Raw genomic sequence first — 15,104 nt, 5'->3', positions numbered from 1 at the left:
AGGCAAGGCGCTCGCTCGAGTTAAACGAGAGCTGACTGTACACGGCCCCAGAGAGGGGGAATGATAATATCCTTCCCCTCTTTTTTGATTTATTTATTTACATGGTGTGTAATGTGACTTGGCGAGCAATTTTAAGGTGTTTATGCGTCATCTCTGGGCATGCGGGGACGTGAGCCGCATAAACACCTTAAAAAGTGCCATGTGCTTTGGTAAATGGTCATTACGTCGCGAGTCGTTTGACAAGCTAATCGGGAATTTGATAAGCTTCCACATGGCACTTGTAGATAGACCAGCATCGCCAAATACATTATGCAGAACGGCCTGTGGGGACAAACTTGTCCGGAAAACGAAGGGAAAAAAAAAAAAGAAGGTATCTCGGTGTATATTATCACATACGGCAAATCGCACATTACGAACCATATGCAAGGTAGCGGCCTGGTTTACTGGGTGGTATTTTTTTATGACTCGTTTTAGTGACATTTCTCATAAGGGGATCATCATGCAGCAGTAGTATTCCGTCCGGATACGAAAGCAGAACAATAAAAAAAAAAAGTCAAGTGGATAGATCTACGGCAAAGGATAGCTCGGGCTCAGCGGTCCCACTGCGTCTGGATCCAGCCTCTCACTAGAATTTAACACCGACACGCTGTCAGAGCGGTAGTGGCTCCCGCTCCTGGGTGCAACGTGGGGCCTGCTAAAGTTCCTGTGGTGAGACCGCGACCGGCTGAGGCTCCTCGACGGCCCTGGGCTCTCGATACGTGCTGTCCGCTCGGCAGCCACGCTCGGGCTGCGCCGCATCGTCGATGGGGTGCTCGCACCCCCAGGGCTGCCCCTCCTCGGCATGTCGTCAAAGTCATGGCGGTGCGTCGTCCCCACCAGACTCTCCTCGTCGCGTCCTCGCTCCCCGTACGACACGCTGTATGTGACCTGGCACTGGATTCCGCCCTTGCCTGCTGCTCCTTCCGCGTCGTCTATGACCGTGGATCCTCGCTCGACCGTCGACTCGACGCCCATGTTCCTAGACCGTCCGTTGGTGACCTGGTCCTTGGATTTGAGCGCAATGGCGCCCCGGGAGCCCTTGCCCACTTCGTAGGCTTGGTTCATCTGCGACGGGTAGTTGCTTGTCGAGCCGCTCAGTTGAGGGAACGCGCGGATGAGTAGGACCCTTAGCGGCGGTAGGCAGGCGCAGATGACGCCGACGTTGATCTCGATTGTCGACCACCTGACGACATCCCAGTTGTCCCAGGTCGGGTTGTCGGAGCTTGCAAACGAAACAAGAGACTGAAGTCGGAGAACGCTCATGACGGTGACGCTGTGTTTAAATTTTTAGTTTTCGGGAAGCAGGATTAGAGACGGCAAAGAGACTCACAATGTGCCAACACCAAACATGATGATCACGCCGACCTTCTTCTTCCAGTGCAGCTTCAGGTACCCCAACTGCGACAATGGCAGCGCCAACATCCAAACGTCGAGGGCGATGCTGACCGCCGCATTGGCCCACGCGATCGCGTTCGCATCCATGCAAGTCCCATCGACGTGCTCACCATCCCACCTCTCCCAGTAAAAGTGGACGGGCCGACAGAGGGTAGCGCCAACAGCGCTAAAGGCCACAAAGTAGCCCGCGTTGAAAATCACGGTGCCCCAGAGAAGCTGCCGTATGCGTGGGTTGGGAAAGATGCGCAGGTAGAAGAACAGCAGCGACATCTTCAGCAGGGACAGCCGTGCAATATACATGATCTGTATCACGTACATGTGCAGCCCAAACTGTGTGATTTCCTCGCTGGTCAAGACCCATATGTCTCGACCCAGGCCGTAAGCTGTCAAGCCTTCCACGATAAGCACCGTGTCGGCAACGCCGAGTAGGATCGTCGCTACGATGAACCAGTCGTCCAAGCCAGTATTGCCACCGATGACAAAGATCTTGGAGAATATTCGAAGTATCACAAACAATGCCGCCAGTGCTCCAAGGACAACAGCCGTGACGTTGAGTTCAAGACGCTTATCCCTGATCTCTTCCCCGCAGGCGACGGATGTGACATTCTTGGTAACTGCAAAGTCGGGTAGGCAGGATATTAGTCGCCCGACGGGTCTTTGGTTGTTATGGCCTTTGGCGATTGTAGATATATGTTGCGCATCTTTGACTTACACAATGCTTCCTTGATGCTACATTTAGCCACCACGCACTTGGTAAGGTCCTCCTTCAGTGCCGTATTTGGACATATGCAGGCTACGTCGTCCATGGCGCATGTTGACCGGTCTGCAAAGCTCGCCAAACAAAATTTCTGCCAGGGTTGTTCAGTATTAGAGGCGCCCAATGCCCTCGCGGAAGGGGATGGGGCTTCAAGTATGATATGAGCTACATACAGCGCAGTCGGGGATCTGATGAGTTATGGAAGCAGAACTCGAATTGTCTTGTGCCAAAGCCAAAGGCATGGCCAGTGCTGCCATGAAAGCGGCGGTGATGAATCTCATGATGGCGTTTGTAATATCCCCTCACACAAGTTGGCGCCACCTCGAGCAACCAGGAATGGTACCGCTGATAGATGCGCCGGTCGTGATTCCTAGCTTTGTCGAGTGGATATAGATGTGTCAAGTAGCAGTGCTTGCACTGCACTACAGAACACACGCAGCAACGAGTGTGTGATAGTAACGAGTGTATGCCAGCAGCGAGGGTGTGGCAGGAAGCTTCCTGGAAGCCTGGGTTGCTGGAACGAGGCGATCCTCGCCTTGTCAAATCAATGACAATGGGCGGCCTTTTCTGCAGATAGACGCCTGTTGTTGATAGTCACGAGGACCGTATGGGGAAGAAGATGTTCTCTCCCAAACAGTGCTATAGATCGGACATTTCGATGGGCTTGTGAAGAAGGACCGCAAGGGAGAGGACGATCATTCCCGTGGAGGAGCGCCATCCCAGGGTAATAGGGTTACTAACTTTAAGCTACAGAAAGTGAGCAGCAGCAGCGGCGGTAGCGGCGGCGGCGGCGACTGTGTTCCACCGCTAGGGGGGGGCTCGCACACCTTCCCATGCGCAACCCGGCTCGATGCATGAGCCCAGAGATGTGGGTGGTTGGTTGGTTGGTTGGGTAAACGCCTTATCCACATTGGGATGATGGGTAAATCTTGCTTGCAATGGGAAACAAAGAACTGGTCCGAGTTTCCCGACTCGCGCAAGTTTAGTGACAATATTAGGCGGGCCTGTCTCCAGCTGTAAGATGCCCGCCCGCCTGGCTGTTCGAATGGGCATTCATGGACGCAGGCGTATTCAGCGCCTGCGGTGGATTGTCCCACAGTAGTATGTACTGTGTAAGGGATCGTGCAGTAGGTGGTTGTTCTGGACTTTGGGTGTGGGTGGATACGATACTGCTCAGGGGTAGGCGAGTTCAAGGCAACCTCAGCTATGGATGCCTTGATATGTGTGCTGGTGGTTAGCAGGACCTCAAATGGGGGGCTCCGCAGGTTAGCAAGCGAGAAGGAGGCAAATCCGGAGGACCCGGGTCCACATATTGACGCAAGTCGACAGATACCCTGTTGCCTGGTGCTATCATCCCACAAGGTAGCGAGCATATATGTATACCACGCTGTACCTACAGGCGGAGCCTGGTTGAAATAAGATGGTTGGCTGAAGTCTTCAGCTCATCATCAGACTCAAAACCTGTCATCCAATGTCAATCTTAGGCGTGCCAGGCCACGCCTGGAGAGAACCCACGTGGAGAGGCTGCCGAGCCATAGGGACGAGATCTTCTCGTTTCGGAGCCACACCGGTGACCCAATCTGAATTATCTTCCAGGATCGAAAAAATGTGTGCAGGGCCGATACACAATTACTGGGGAGTCGGGGGGTAAATTGCACCAACATCTCTCCGAACCTCGCAGGCCTACTTAGCGCGGTAATCGGTGGGCTCCAATGAATAATGAAAGCCTGAGACCCTGGCAAACTATCGGCAGAGAGCAACTCTCCGGCGTGTCAGCAAAGGAGGAGGTAAAAGTGAGGTCAATGCCTCCCAAGGTGAGCGGAGGGTTATGTGTTTGAGCGCGACATGATTACCGTAAGTAATTTTCCCGTTCTCTTTCTCTCTCCATCTCAAGCACTTCTCATCCTAAGTCTTTCCCGGCTTTCTCAAAATCTCATAGAAAATGTAGCAGCAGTGACAGCATATATAATTGCAACCGATTGTATAGTAGTTGAAGCAAAAGGTGAAGATGGAGAAAAAAAAAAAAAAAAAAAAAAAGGACTCACATTGACTAACCTCCGCCGACGTCATGCAGTCGCGTGAAATTTGTCCGATGCATAAAATCTGCTATCCCGGTTAACAGAGCCTAATCAGGCCAAACGCCCGGAGGGGCTCTGGGGCAGGCCAAGCCTTATGTGCTCAGCTCTTCCAGGGTGGTGAAAACACGGGCGAAGTCTCGAAAATGGGAAATCAAAGGCCAAACAAGCGCCAAGAAACCCTGAAAAGGACCAACCGCTCGCCTTCCGCATCAGGAAGTTACCTCGTCAGTCGCAGGTTTTCGGCACTCGAGAAAGAAGTCTGCGTCTTATTGGGCGAGGGTACGATGGCGTTTGACGATTGTGTTTGAGAGCAAGATAGTCTGGGTAGTGTGCAAAGAATTACCTAGTGTTCATCGACCAACTTGAGGTTGATATCTTCCTGATATCTTCCTTTATTCTTCTTGCAGATCCACGAGCGGACGAACTTGGTACCTGCCAAGTGAAGTATTTACCGTGTTCATACGAGTTTTTGTGCCTGTCGGTTCTTCACAACGAGTCAGCGGGGATGCAGTTGGCACTGCCCGGCTTTGGTGACAGCGGGTGGGATCGATGGCATCTGGGTGACAGGATCATCCCCATCAATGTTTGGCAGTTAGGCTTTTGCTTTCCACAGTTCGTTTGGCGGCAATCATTTGGCATGTCACAACGCGACGTGCAATGCTGGCTCAATGTCGTACCATATCCCTCGCCGGCCCCACGGTGAAAAGTTACGAGAAAAATTCTCTGCGTCTAGGGTCGTACTCTGCTGGATCCTACCAATCTTTTTTTTTTTTTTCTGCTACCAGGAATACATTACAATTCACAAATCATGATTGCCCATGGTTTGTGGAATCTTGGGTCGCAGCCGTAATCTTTGCTGGCGCGACTCTTTCATTCGATAAACGTGTTATTTATGTCTCATGTGGTCTTGACGTTGGATGAAATGGAGTGACTTAGCATACTGTTGATTGAACTTGACGTACGTTGTTGGTCGACGCGGCATGCGTCAAGTCTTGAGTTGCTTCTTTCTTTTTTCTTTTTCTCTCTTTCTGTTGCGAGCCGCAACGCGCTCTCACGTGCAGTTTACTTACTGTATACCTAGGAAACTTGACCAAGGGATTAACGTGTCCCCGCCCACACCCAATTCATGCAACTCAATGATGAAGTCTGATGATGGTTCTGCCGCAATGCTACCCCCTCAATTCCGGACACCCCCATGCTTGCCATGGTAAATCAATTATCTCGGTAAAGAGACTCCTATGCACAAGTACAAAAAAGATATCCTTTCCGCAACTAAAACAGTCCTACAGTAGACATTGTGTTTACGTACAGTAGCATCACCTGAACCTTGCGCTTGGACGGGGATCATTATTCCAGATCCCCCCAGTACGCGATACGATTTGATCTGCGATAAGTCACTTGGCGTTGCTGATCTTTACCTCGAAGAATACTCAGATCGCACAGAGAGTATCTGAAGAAGAGCAATAACCCTGATAAGAGCGACAGACAATATTCCCTAGGCAGGGGTCGCGCCATGTGGACTTTTGCTTCTTCTGATGTCAATATCAATATAGTAGTGCAAAGTACTTTCAATATCTTGGTTTGAGCATGACCATTGAGACAGAGGTAGTGTTCGACTACCCTAAATATATGCATAAAAACAAAAACAAGGACCGCCAGCTCTTACTCAAATCTACCTCCACGCACAACTCAACTTGTGTAAATAATGGGAATGTTGCACATTGAGCATTTTATATTCGCACACATACATATCATCCTCAAAAATATGCTACCAGCATGTTCACAGAGTCTTGTATTCACGAGGCAGTGGTGATTTCCAAGCTAAATCAGATCAGAGGCTCAAGTCATTTCATATAGAGATAGATATTACTGCCGAGAAGTATAATCTTAATCTATATTTCGTTTCTCATGCCCCGATTCCCTATGCAATTATCAAGCCCACAAACCTATAACCATAACCATGCTGATGCCTTTGTACGCCGTTAATGCTGATGCTCATATCTTGTTAGACGCCCAAGCCAAAACCCGCATATAAACACACATAAACACAAGGTAAAAGAAGCAAGCGACCAACCAGAAAACAAAAAACTTTTCCCATCCTTTAATCCCCATTCTCGCCAACACCCCCAGCACCAGGGGGCAGCGACCCATTCTCCTCCTCCAGCGCCGCCTTCTCCAAGTCCAAGTCGTCAGCCAGCATCGCCAGCTTGAGCTCGCGCGCTGCCTCCAGAGCAGCCTCGAGGTCCTCGGGCGCAAAGACGATTCGCCTCCCTGCCCGCTTCTGTCTCCGCGTGAGGCGCGTGCGCAACCTGACCTCCTCGAGCTCCCAGCTCATGAGCTGCCGCCTGCACAGCCTCTGCAGGCGCTCCGCCATCTCCGCTACCGCTTCGTCCCAGACCCCGAGCAGCCGTCCGCGCTCGGCCCGGCACCGGCAGCCAAACGTGTACTTGTCGTTGGGCCGGCTTGGTGATCGGCAGTCGGCGTGCTCGGCCGTCTGTCGCGTCTTTTCCGCCTCGGTGGCCACGTCGCGCAGCGCCGCTGTTGTGAGCTTCTTTGTGAGCCTTTTGACCCCGATCTTAACCATCTTGGCTGCTTTTTTTTGTTTTCTCTCTTGGTAAATGGTGTGGCTGTTATTTGCTCGAGATCTCTGCTAGTATGACTTGGTAAGCATTCATCTTGTATTGACACCAAAAAGAAAGTCAACGCTTGAACAATAACATGGTTGCTGATGCTTGTCAGGTCCGACTTGTCTCTGAAAATTGATGACCTACCAGAATGTATAGATCAGAATCAGCGTCCGTGTTGTGCTGTTTTGTATATCTCAATGTGTAACTGTGATGATGTGTGCTGTTGTGACTCTGGTTGGAAACTTGGGATTCCGATGCTGTAAACCATCAGACAGACAGTCAGCACTCGAGAGGTAACGTGTACGTGGAGGGCTCCTTTATATGAAAAAAAAACCCCAAAAAATAGCAATATTGATTTTGAATGCAAGAAGGTGCGCATGAGTGCAGAAAGTCGGGCGGCGCACCTACCGACCAAAAGATCGAAGCTGCCCAGCAACACCTAAAAAATACCTGCAACTCAGAAGTTAATCTCAATGCAATAGCACCAAATACAAGAAAGAAAAAAAAAAAACACCAGGAACAATAATATAGTGCATGAATAAAGAGCAATCGATTTCTCCCAGAGAACCAAACAGATAAATACATGGAATTACAGTCAAACCTTGAAAGCCTTGCTGCCCTCCACGAGTCCAGGGGCCGCCTTCGATATAGCTGCCCAGGCTGGGGCGTATCTCACGACCTCTCTGAACGCCGGCATGGTGTTGACAGCGTCATTAGCATCGCTCCACAGGGCAACAGCACGTCCATCCAGCCCCCCTGAATTGCCCCCATCACCCTTCCACGTAATATCAACCACAAAGCTCGACTCCCAATCTCGCCTCCATAGTCTCAGTAGTCTGGCCCCATCGTCAGGGAACGCACCAAATCTGTCGTCCCAAGCATCCGCCCCAACCACCCTAAATGATCGAATCGGAGGCCCCTCCTTCGAGAACCGAAGCTCTACCACGCGTGTGTTTACGGCGTCGATCTTTAACCTTGCTGTCCTAGTGCCTTCAGCGGCTGCCTTTGCCGAAGTATTAACCACGCTGACGTTAAGTAGCTTGCCGTAGTATGCCGGGCCGGGCGAGACTCCTGATGGGAGGTCAAAACTCTTGTTTCCGCTGCCATATGTAGGGATCGGCGGCACCTGTGCCGCATCGAAGGTACAATCAACCAAGTCTCTACGGCTGGAGCTGGCGTCACAAGTAATCTCTTGTCCTATAGCCGAGGGAATATCTGCAATGATTTTACGCAGATACTGCTCAACTCCAGCAAGATGAACTTGCGTCACCCCTGTATCCAAGTCGACGGTTTGTCTGAAGAACGTCTTGTAAGGCGCCCGAGGCGAGAAAGGAAAGGCAACGAGGTTGTAGATCAGCGTCGCGAAGGCCACTGCGAGCAGGAACAGCGGTACATGCCTCGTCACTCTATGTATGAAAGGTGAGAGAGGCATCAGCAGAATCGCAGAGAGCGCGGCGATCAGGAGGTAAGGCGCCAATAAACTGGATCCATCAACACCAGTCTGGTTGACGGCCGAGGTAAGCAAGAGTCCAACCTGTCCCCCAATAATAATTATGAAAGGGCCAAGCAACAGGAATTGGAGTATCCACGTCGAGGTGACCATTGTTCCCGACCATGGCTGCTCGCCCTCGAATGGCAGCTTTTTCTTTGGGCCGACCTCTGCTTCGTTGTTCGAATCCATGATAGCAGACATAGACCGTCGGTAGCCCCTGCGAAGAAAAGAGGTGTCTAGCTTGTTGCCACGCCCGGACTTCCTGAAAAGAGGTGTTTCCTCATCTGGTACGTCATCCTCATCCTCTTCTTGCGGGGAATTACTGCTTTGGCCAGCACGCTGAGGACTGGTAGCCTCGTCTGGGGAAGGGGCAATGACGGCATCCGAGTGAGGGACAGCCTCGAGATGATCACGAACTTCGGCCTCATCTGCAGCGCCACGCGCAAAGTCGATCTTCCTAGGCAGAGAGAAGAGCTCACATACTGCAACCAGGGTGGCGAGGAAAACCTGCGATTCCCAAAAGACAAAGATGTACCCTGACGCAATTCGCATGCGGTCTTCCAGCACCGTTGCAAACACGAGTGCCGCCCAGCCAAGGACAAAGAGCCATATGTGCACATATAGTCGATGCAGAGCGCTCGGCCTCGTATAGCTCGACCCGCGCATGATGAGCCAGAACCCAAAATAAAACAGGGACATCATCATAGCCCACCTGCGTTGCCATCAGAATCAAGCATAATCCGAAAAAAGGGGTACAACGTTTGACTTACACCGCATATTCGCTGCTGTAGATGATGAACGGGTTCATCTTCCTCAGTAGCAAGGCAGCTCCAGCCACCAACGCTCCCGCGACGATCAGTGCAAACGGAAAGCGGAAAAATCCCTTCCAGCCCCCGAGCCGGATAACTTCCCCGTCTTCATCGTTACCGTCTTCGCTGCTGCTGTCTGCCGTTGCTCGAAGTTTTGTGTGAAAAGCATACCCCTTACCCTGTTTGTGAACGAGGTACATCATCCCGAAGAGTGTCAGAGGCCCAACGATCAGAACAGTCAACGACCATGCAAACATTCCGCGGAGCCCGAAAAGTACAAAAGAGCTCCCAAACAGATCGAACCAGACACCATCGCTCGGCACACCGTTGGGAGCCTTGCTCCTGTCGCCATCGGGCCGATCTCCGATGTAGTCGGAGCCTGTACCTGCTGAGAGGTTGATAAGGGTTGTGGTAGACGCTGCCATCATCTGCCATAAGCTCTCTCGACTGGCGTGCTTGGTGTCGTCCTGGTTGGTGTGGTACAGGGCTCGGGGTCTGTAGAATGCCAGATCAAGGCCGCGCTGGCCATAGATATCGTGCCAGACTGAATAGTCGGTGCCACTACGCACTAGACCAAGCTTGAACCCATCTGATCCTACGACAGAGCCAAAGGGCGACTGCACATTCGAAAAAGCGCTTGTCACCTCTCGATCCGTGGAGCGGAATAGCACGCATCGGCCCCCGGCCCCCGCGCCTTCGAGATTGAGAAATGTGTGAATAAAGGGCAGCAAAGGGCTTTTGCCAAATGCCGCAGCCCCAAGAAGTCCAGGCTCTTCGGCATTGTTGAGGAGCGCCACGATGCCTCGCTGCGGTTGGTTTCCAGGCTTGGTAAAGTACCTGATCATCTGCAGAACCGTCACCGTCCCCATGCCGTCGTCCGTTGCGCCATAAGCGGTCGAAACCCTATGGACAATCGTTAGGGGAAAGAAAATCTGATACGAGCGAGGGACGGAAACGCTTACGAGTCGAAATGGGCATTGACCAGGACACCACCCTTTCCAATCAGCTTGCCAGGCCGTGCATTGTGCCACCACTCTCCCTGGTCGTCGTCTTTGCCACGGATATAAACGTAGAGATTGTTACCTTGGTAGTGAGTCGGCACACTGCCGCCCCAGGCGAGATATGTCACGTTAGAGGTGAGGTCGTCAAAGATGGTTGTCCTGGCTCCAGCATCGTTTGCGGCAATGATCTGCTCGATGCGAAGCCGCAAGTAGTCTCGCACCACATCATTTTCGCGGCTGTTTTGGTGATGGAAACGCTTTGTGATATGACCTAGATCTAGCCAAGCCTCGGCGAGGTTCAACCCGCGGTCCAGGAAGAGGCTGCGATGGCATGTCAGCGTCAACTCGATAGAGCTCGGTTCGGACGGGTACGAGAGTGGGAGCCAAGGATACCCAGAGTGGGTTTACGGACGAAGTCAAAGGTGTATGATGAACAAGGTTTTTGCTTACGAGCCGTCGGGTTGTACAGGAGGCACCCCTTCGTTGATCACAACCAAAGGAATGAGGAGCGAAAGATAAACGACAGTGGTCCAGAACGTGACCTGCGCAGACCTGAATGCGAAAGGATTTGCCATGATGAATGGGAATGCGTCACGGGAGCCTTCTCGAAGCGACGCGATTCAATCTTGGCTAAAAGGCTGGGTTGCCTTTGCTTGCACGGACCGGATGCACGCCAGACCCTACCTACTACTGTAGGTCCCCAAGGTAGGCACTCAGCCGTCACCAAAACAGCATGGGACAGAACACCACTGCCTGACGAACTTTGATAAAGGTGGTGCACTTGAAGTTGGTCAGTGGAATCCGCGAAACGTTTGGCTCAATTGAAACTCAAGATGCAGGCTATTCTCTTCCGGGCAAGATGGCAGCTCGAGGTGCAATGAACTGAGTTGAACGATCGATCAAGAAGCAATGAGTCGAGGTTGGTTGATTGGTTTGTCGTGGTGCGATACCAGTGTTACAGCGTGCCGAAAAGCAACCACCAACCCCGCTAGAATTATGCAGGTTAAGTGCCTGAGGTAGTTCGCCCAAGTTTGGAGTCTACAAGACGAGATGACACTCGCTGCACCTGCAGCACCTGCACCCCACGCATGTCAAAACCCGAGAATGAAAACCTTGACGTCACTTTGCGTGCAGAAGTGCCACTCTGGAAATGCAGACATAAGAGTCGACATGTGCGTCTTTGATTGAAAGGATATCGCTTCCATTTTTATTAATGAGTGTGTTGTAAATGATACCAACACCGCAATGACCATTGAGCTAACTAGCTATCGAGGCCGTCCGTGAGGTGACCGTCTCAGTGCATCATCTTTGACCAAAGTTTTCTCACCGAATTTTCTTTTCCGAAGTGCCCCGATCCATCCTGCAAGGTGTACGCTATGCGCAAGCAGAGAGAAACCCGCGTTGGGAAAGGAAGCCCCCCCCCCAAAAATCCAACATTCACCGTCTATCAATCCACCAACTATACCAACTAATTTTCAAGGAACTGGCATCTTCGCAGCTGCAGAGATATATCCTTTATAATCCAGGGACCATCGTAGTCTATGAAGCGAGGCTTTCCCCTTATGCATGAAGTTCTTATGAAGGCCTCACAACATGGGTGGCTCGGTCAGGGGCAGATTTAGCCCTCGTAAGTACCGTTGCCAGCACCGTTGGTGTAGGTGCCGTTGGTACCGTTGCGGTTGGCGCTGTCCTTGATGGCCTTCTTGGCCTTGTTGATGGTGTCCGAGTAGTTGTTGTACTTGTCCTCAGCGACCTCGCGCGAGCTGGCGAAGAAGTTCTTCAGGGCAGCGGGCAGGGTGTTGTAGGCGAATCGAATGGCGACAGCCCAGCAGAACAGGACGGCGCCGATGGTGACGGTGACGAACAGAGTTGGGACCAGAACCATGACAGCCACGCCAAGCCAGAAGAGCGAGAACAGGACAGACGCTCCGAGGGAGAGGACAAGCACCGATGAGGTGAAGGCAGCAAAGAGACCGACGGGCACGGCACAGGTGACAGCCTGGGCAACCAAGAAGGTCTGTTGCAGTGACAAGTAGGTATAGTTAGAGACTGCAAGGTGTATGTAAAAGCGCACGTGGTGCATGCTTGTCAATATGGGGAAGAAATGTCACATACAAAGAGGAAAGGACGCTCCTTGGCGAACTCCTGCATGCGCTCGTAGGCCTGGTCGCGAGTCTCGGGGCTGACGACACGGTCAAGCTGACGCTGCATGAAGGCGATGAAGCCCGAAGCCTGCTCTTTTGCGGCGTCGGTGGACTCTTTGAGGGACTTCTCCAAGGCAGCCTGCTGCTCCTTCAAGGAGCCCTTCAAGGCGTTCTTGTGGTTCTTCATGGACTCCTTCAAGGCGTTCTTCTGGTCCTGGATGGACATCTGCTGCTCCTGGGTGGCCATCTTGTTTACCGTGGGGGGTTTACGGGAATGTTTGATGTTGGATGATTGACGAGGAAGCAGAGTGTTGCAGAAGAGTTGTTGATGTTGGAATGTTGGCTTGAGCGTTGGAATGAGGAATAGAATGTTAGTTTCCGGAGAGGGACGAGAGCGACTTCATATATTCGATGGCATGGCGTTTGCCAAAAGAAAGCAGCAAGTATCGTAAACCCCTGTGTGAGAGAAGGCAACTTGATAGCAAACAAAAGTAAAGATCAAGCCACACGCGGTCTCCGATCTACTAGTCTAGCTCTAGTCCATCGTGTGAGGAAATTACCCTGAGTGTAAGCATGTGCAACACTTGAAATGCACCTTCTATTGGTCTCACAATTGCTCCTCGCACCTGCTAATGGACGGGTTCAATCTGACGTTTCAATGCTTGGTGGCCTCGAGTTCTCCACTTTTGATCGGGCCGGATCAAGAAGGTTCACTAGCAAACATCTCTCTTTTCTGATGGGCTTGGCTTGCTCAGCTTGGCCGTCATTCAGACAAGGCTTTTTGCAAAAAAAAAAAAAAAAAAGATGCAATTGTTGTTATGTATGCAATGCAATGCACTGCTGCAGCACAACCTGGCCGTTAACGGAAGGTTATTTTACCCTCAAAATCGATTCCATTAGTCCATCTCTTGGGTAGCTCCATGCTAGTGTGGGTGCGCTTCGTATCCACCATATACCTGACATCATACAACAGAGTAGACAGCTTAGAGCTTAGGAGGCTTCCTTCGTCTGGCGTGGAACGTGGAATCTACGGGATATCGCCTTCGTGGCAATGCCTTCGTGGCGTTGGCTTGAATTTCGCTGCGAACCTTAAAAGCAAAATGGCATGTGATTGAGCATGGACCCCTAAGCGATTGACAAAGCAGGAGGTTTAGCCACGTTTGACCAGCTGGCAACTACCATAATATCTGCTTACTTTTCAAGGAGGTTGATATCATAAGAGACAAATCCAATGTAGAGGCGGACGGCAGCATGGATGTGCTATGCCATGCTTAATGAGCTGTATATATTGCCATTGCAGCAGCACAGTTATCATCGCATTACACACTGGCCTCGTGGCGCAACGGTAGCGCGTACGACTCCAGATCGTAAGGTTATCCGTTCAAATCGGGTCGGGGTCAATTGGGAATGTACTTTTTGCTTTTTTTCCACTCCCGACATTGACTGACTTCGTAAACAAGTGAGTGGATCAGGGTTTGCATTAATACTTTTTTCTTTATTTTCGCTGTTGATCATGTTGCTTCTCCGTCGTTCCTCTTTTGAACCCCTTTATGCTCTGTAGTGCAAGGTCCTTGTCCCGGTACAGATTTTACTGGACAGCTCATCTTTGAGACAAAAAGTCCCTAGCTGTACTTGTTATCTTATCTTACTAGGCTGGCAGCATCTGGCAGTTGGGACTTTCCCTGCGCCTCACTGTGCCACCGTCGGTTCGTCTGATCTAATCTTCTCTTCTCATGCATCTTGAGGTTAGTCTCAGTGCTCAGACTAGACCCCCCTGCTTCGCAATGGGGACCGAGCGCTCCATGTACCTTTCAGCCACATGGCTTTTCGACCAATTACATTGGCCGAAAAAATCGCGCTCGTTCTAATTTAAAGACAATTTATCGCATTTCGCCGTTCATAGCGGTACCACCAACAAAATACCCAATACTGCGATATCGCCAACCACCATTCCCCCCGACACACAAAAAAATAAAAAATTTTTACCACCATACCATATATTTACGCACATTAACCTTTATTCGATACATTATTAAATTAAATAAAACCCGAATCCAACAATGGAAAACACATTTCCAATAATATTAATAAATACACCCGAAAAAATATTCCCATCCGCGTAACTTACAACCCAATACCTTACGTCCGACCTAACCCTATTACTTCCATCGATATCGCAATTATTTTCGTTTTTATCGTTATCCCAATTACCATCGCCCAATCGTATATTCGAAAATAAATGGGAATTTAGGCCTTTTTTAATCAATTAAAAGCAATTACCGAAGGAATCCGAATCCGAAACGGAAATAAACCCCGAAACCAAATTTATTCGCGATATTACCAAATTTTGGCGCAACCGTTACCGACGCACCAATTTTACGCAATTTATCCACGTTTGGGTAATAGCGGCAAATTTTCACGAAATTACCCGACCTGCCCCATCGCGAATATTTTTTTTTAAAAAAATATTACGAAATCCTTAAATCCGAAAACGTTTACGCGTTAATGGGGTCGAATACCGTTTTAATAATAAATTTTTTGCGCCCATCGAAACCGATTTTTTGCGCAAAGAATTGCAGCAATTAATATAATATTTACGCTTTTTTAACCGGTTCGAACCCATAAATTTCCAATTTTCGGGAATAAAAAATTGTTCCGCCAAAAACGTGAGCAATATAAATTGGTTTAAATAAATATTCGATACGTCCACCCAGGAAATCCCGTCCAAAACGCCAATATTATATAAATTTATATTTTTACTA

At 50.4% G+C, this 15,104-nt stretch overlaps 3 protein-coding genes across 3 annotated transcripts; all 3 read right to left on the bottom strand.

The window, feature by feature from the left end:
• Positions 1 to 567: 567 nt before the first annotated feature.
• Positions 568 to 2,472, bottom strand: PpBr36_07246 (uncharacterized protein; the record flags this gene model as incomplete). Its single annotated transcript, XM_029894384.1, has 4 exons — positions 568 to 1,312; positions 1,370 to 2,048; positions 2,147 to 2,282; positions 2,365 to 2,472. 4 exons carry the CDS (start codon positions 2,470 to 2,472, stop codon positions 568 to 570), a joined length of 1,668 nt encoding a protein of 555 aa, XP_029748102.1.
• A 3,898-nt stretch (positions 2,473 to 6,370) lies between these two features.
• On the bottom strand, positions 6,371 to 10,773 carry PpBr36_07245 (uncharacterized protein; the record flags this gene model as incomplete). Its single annotated transcript, XM_029894383.1, has 6 exons — positions 6,371 to 6,919; positions 7,041 to 7,127; positions 7,498 to 9,100; positions 9,159 to 10,100; positions 10,160 to 10,519; positions 10,649 to 10,773. 6 exons carry the CDS (start codon positions 10,771 to 10,773, stop codon positions 6,371 to 6,373), a joined length of 3,666 nt encoding a protein of 1,221 aa, XP_029748088.1.
• Positions 10,774 to 11,816: 1,043 nt separating this feature from the next.
• On the bottom strand, positions 11,817 to 12,589 carry PpBr36_07244 (uncharacterized protein; the record flags this gene model as incomplete). Its single annotated transcript, XM_029894382.1, has 2 exons — positions 11,817 to 12,215; positions 12,314 to 12,589. The coding sequence occupies 2 exons, from the start codon at positions 12,587 to 12,589 to the stop codon at positions 11,817 to 11,819; spliced, it is 675 nt and encodes a 224-aa protein (XP_029748091.1).
• Positions 12,590 to 15,104: the final 2,515 nt, after the last annotated feature.

This window comes from Pyricularia pennisetigena, chromosome 1 (genome assembly GCF_004337985.1).
Source record: "Pyricularia pennisetigena strain Br36 chromosome 1, whole genome shotgun sequence".
Classification (NCBI taxonomy): domain Eukaryota; kingdom Fungi; phylum Ascomycota; class Sordariomycetes; order Magnaporthales; family Pyriculariaceae; genus Pyricularia; species Pyricularia pennisetigena.
This window is presented reverse-complemented; position numbering and strand designations above follow the sequence as displayed.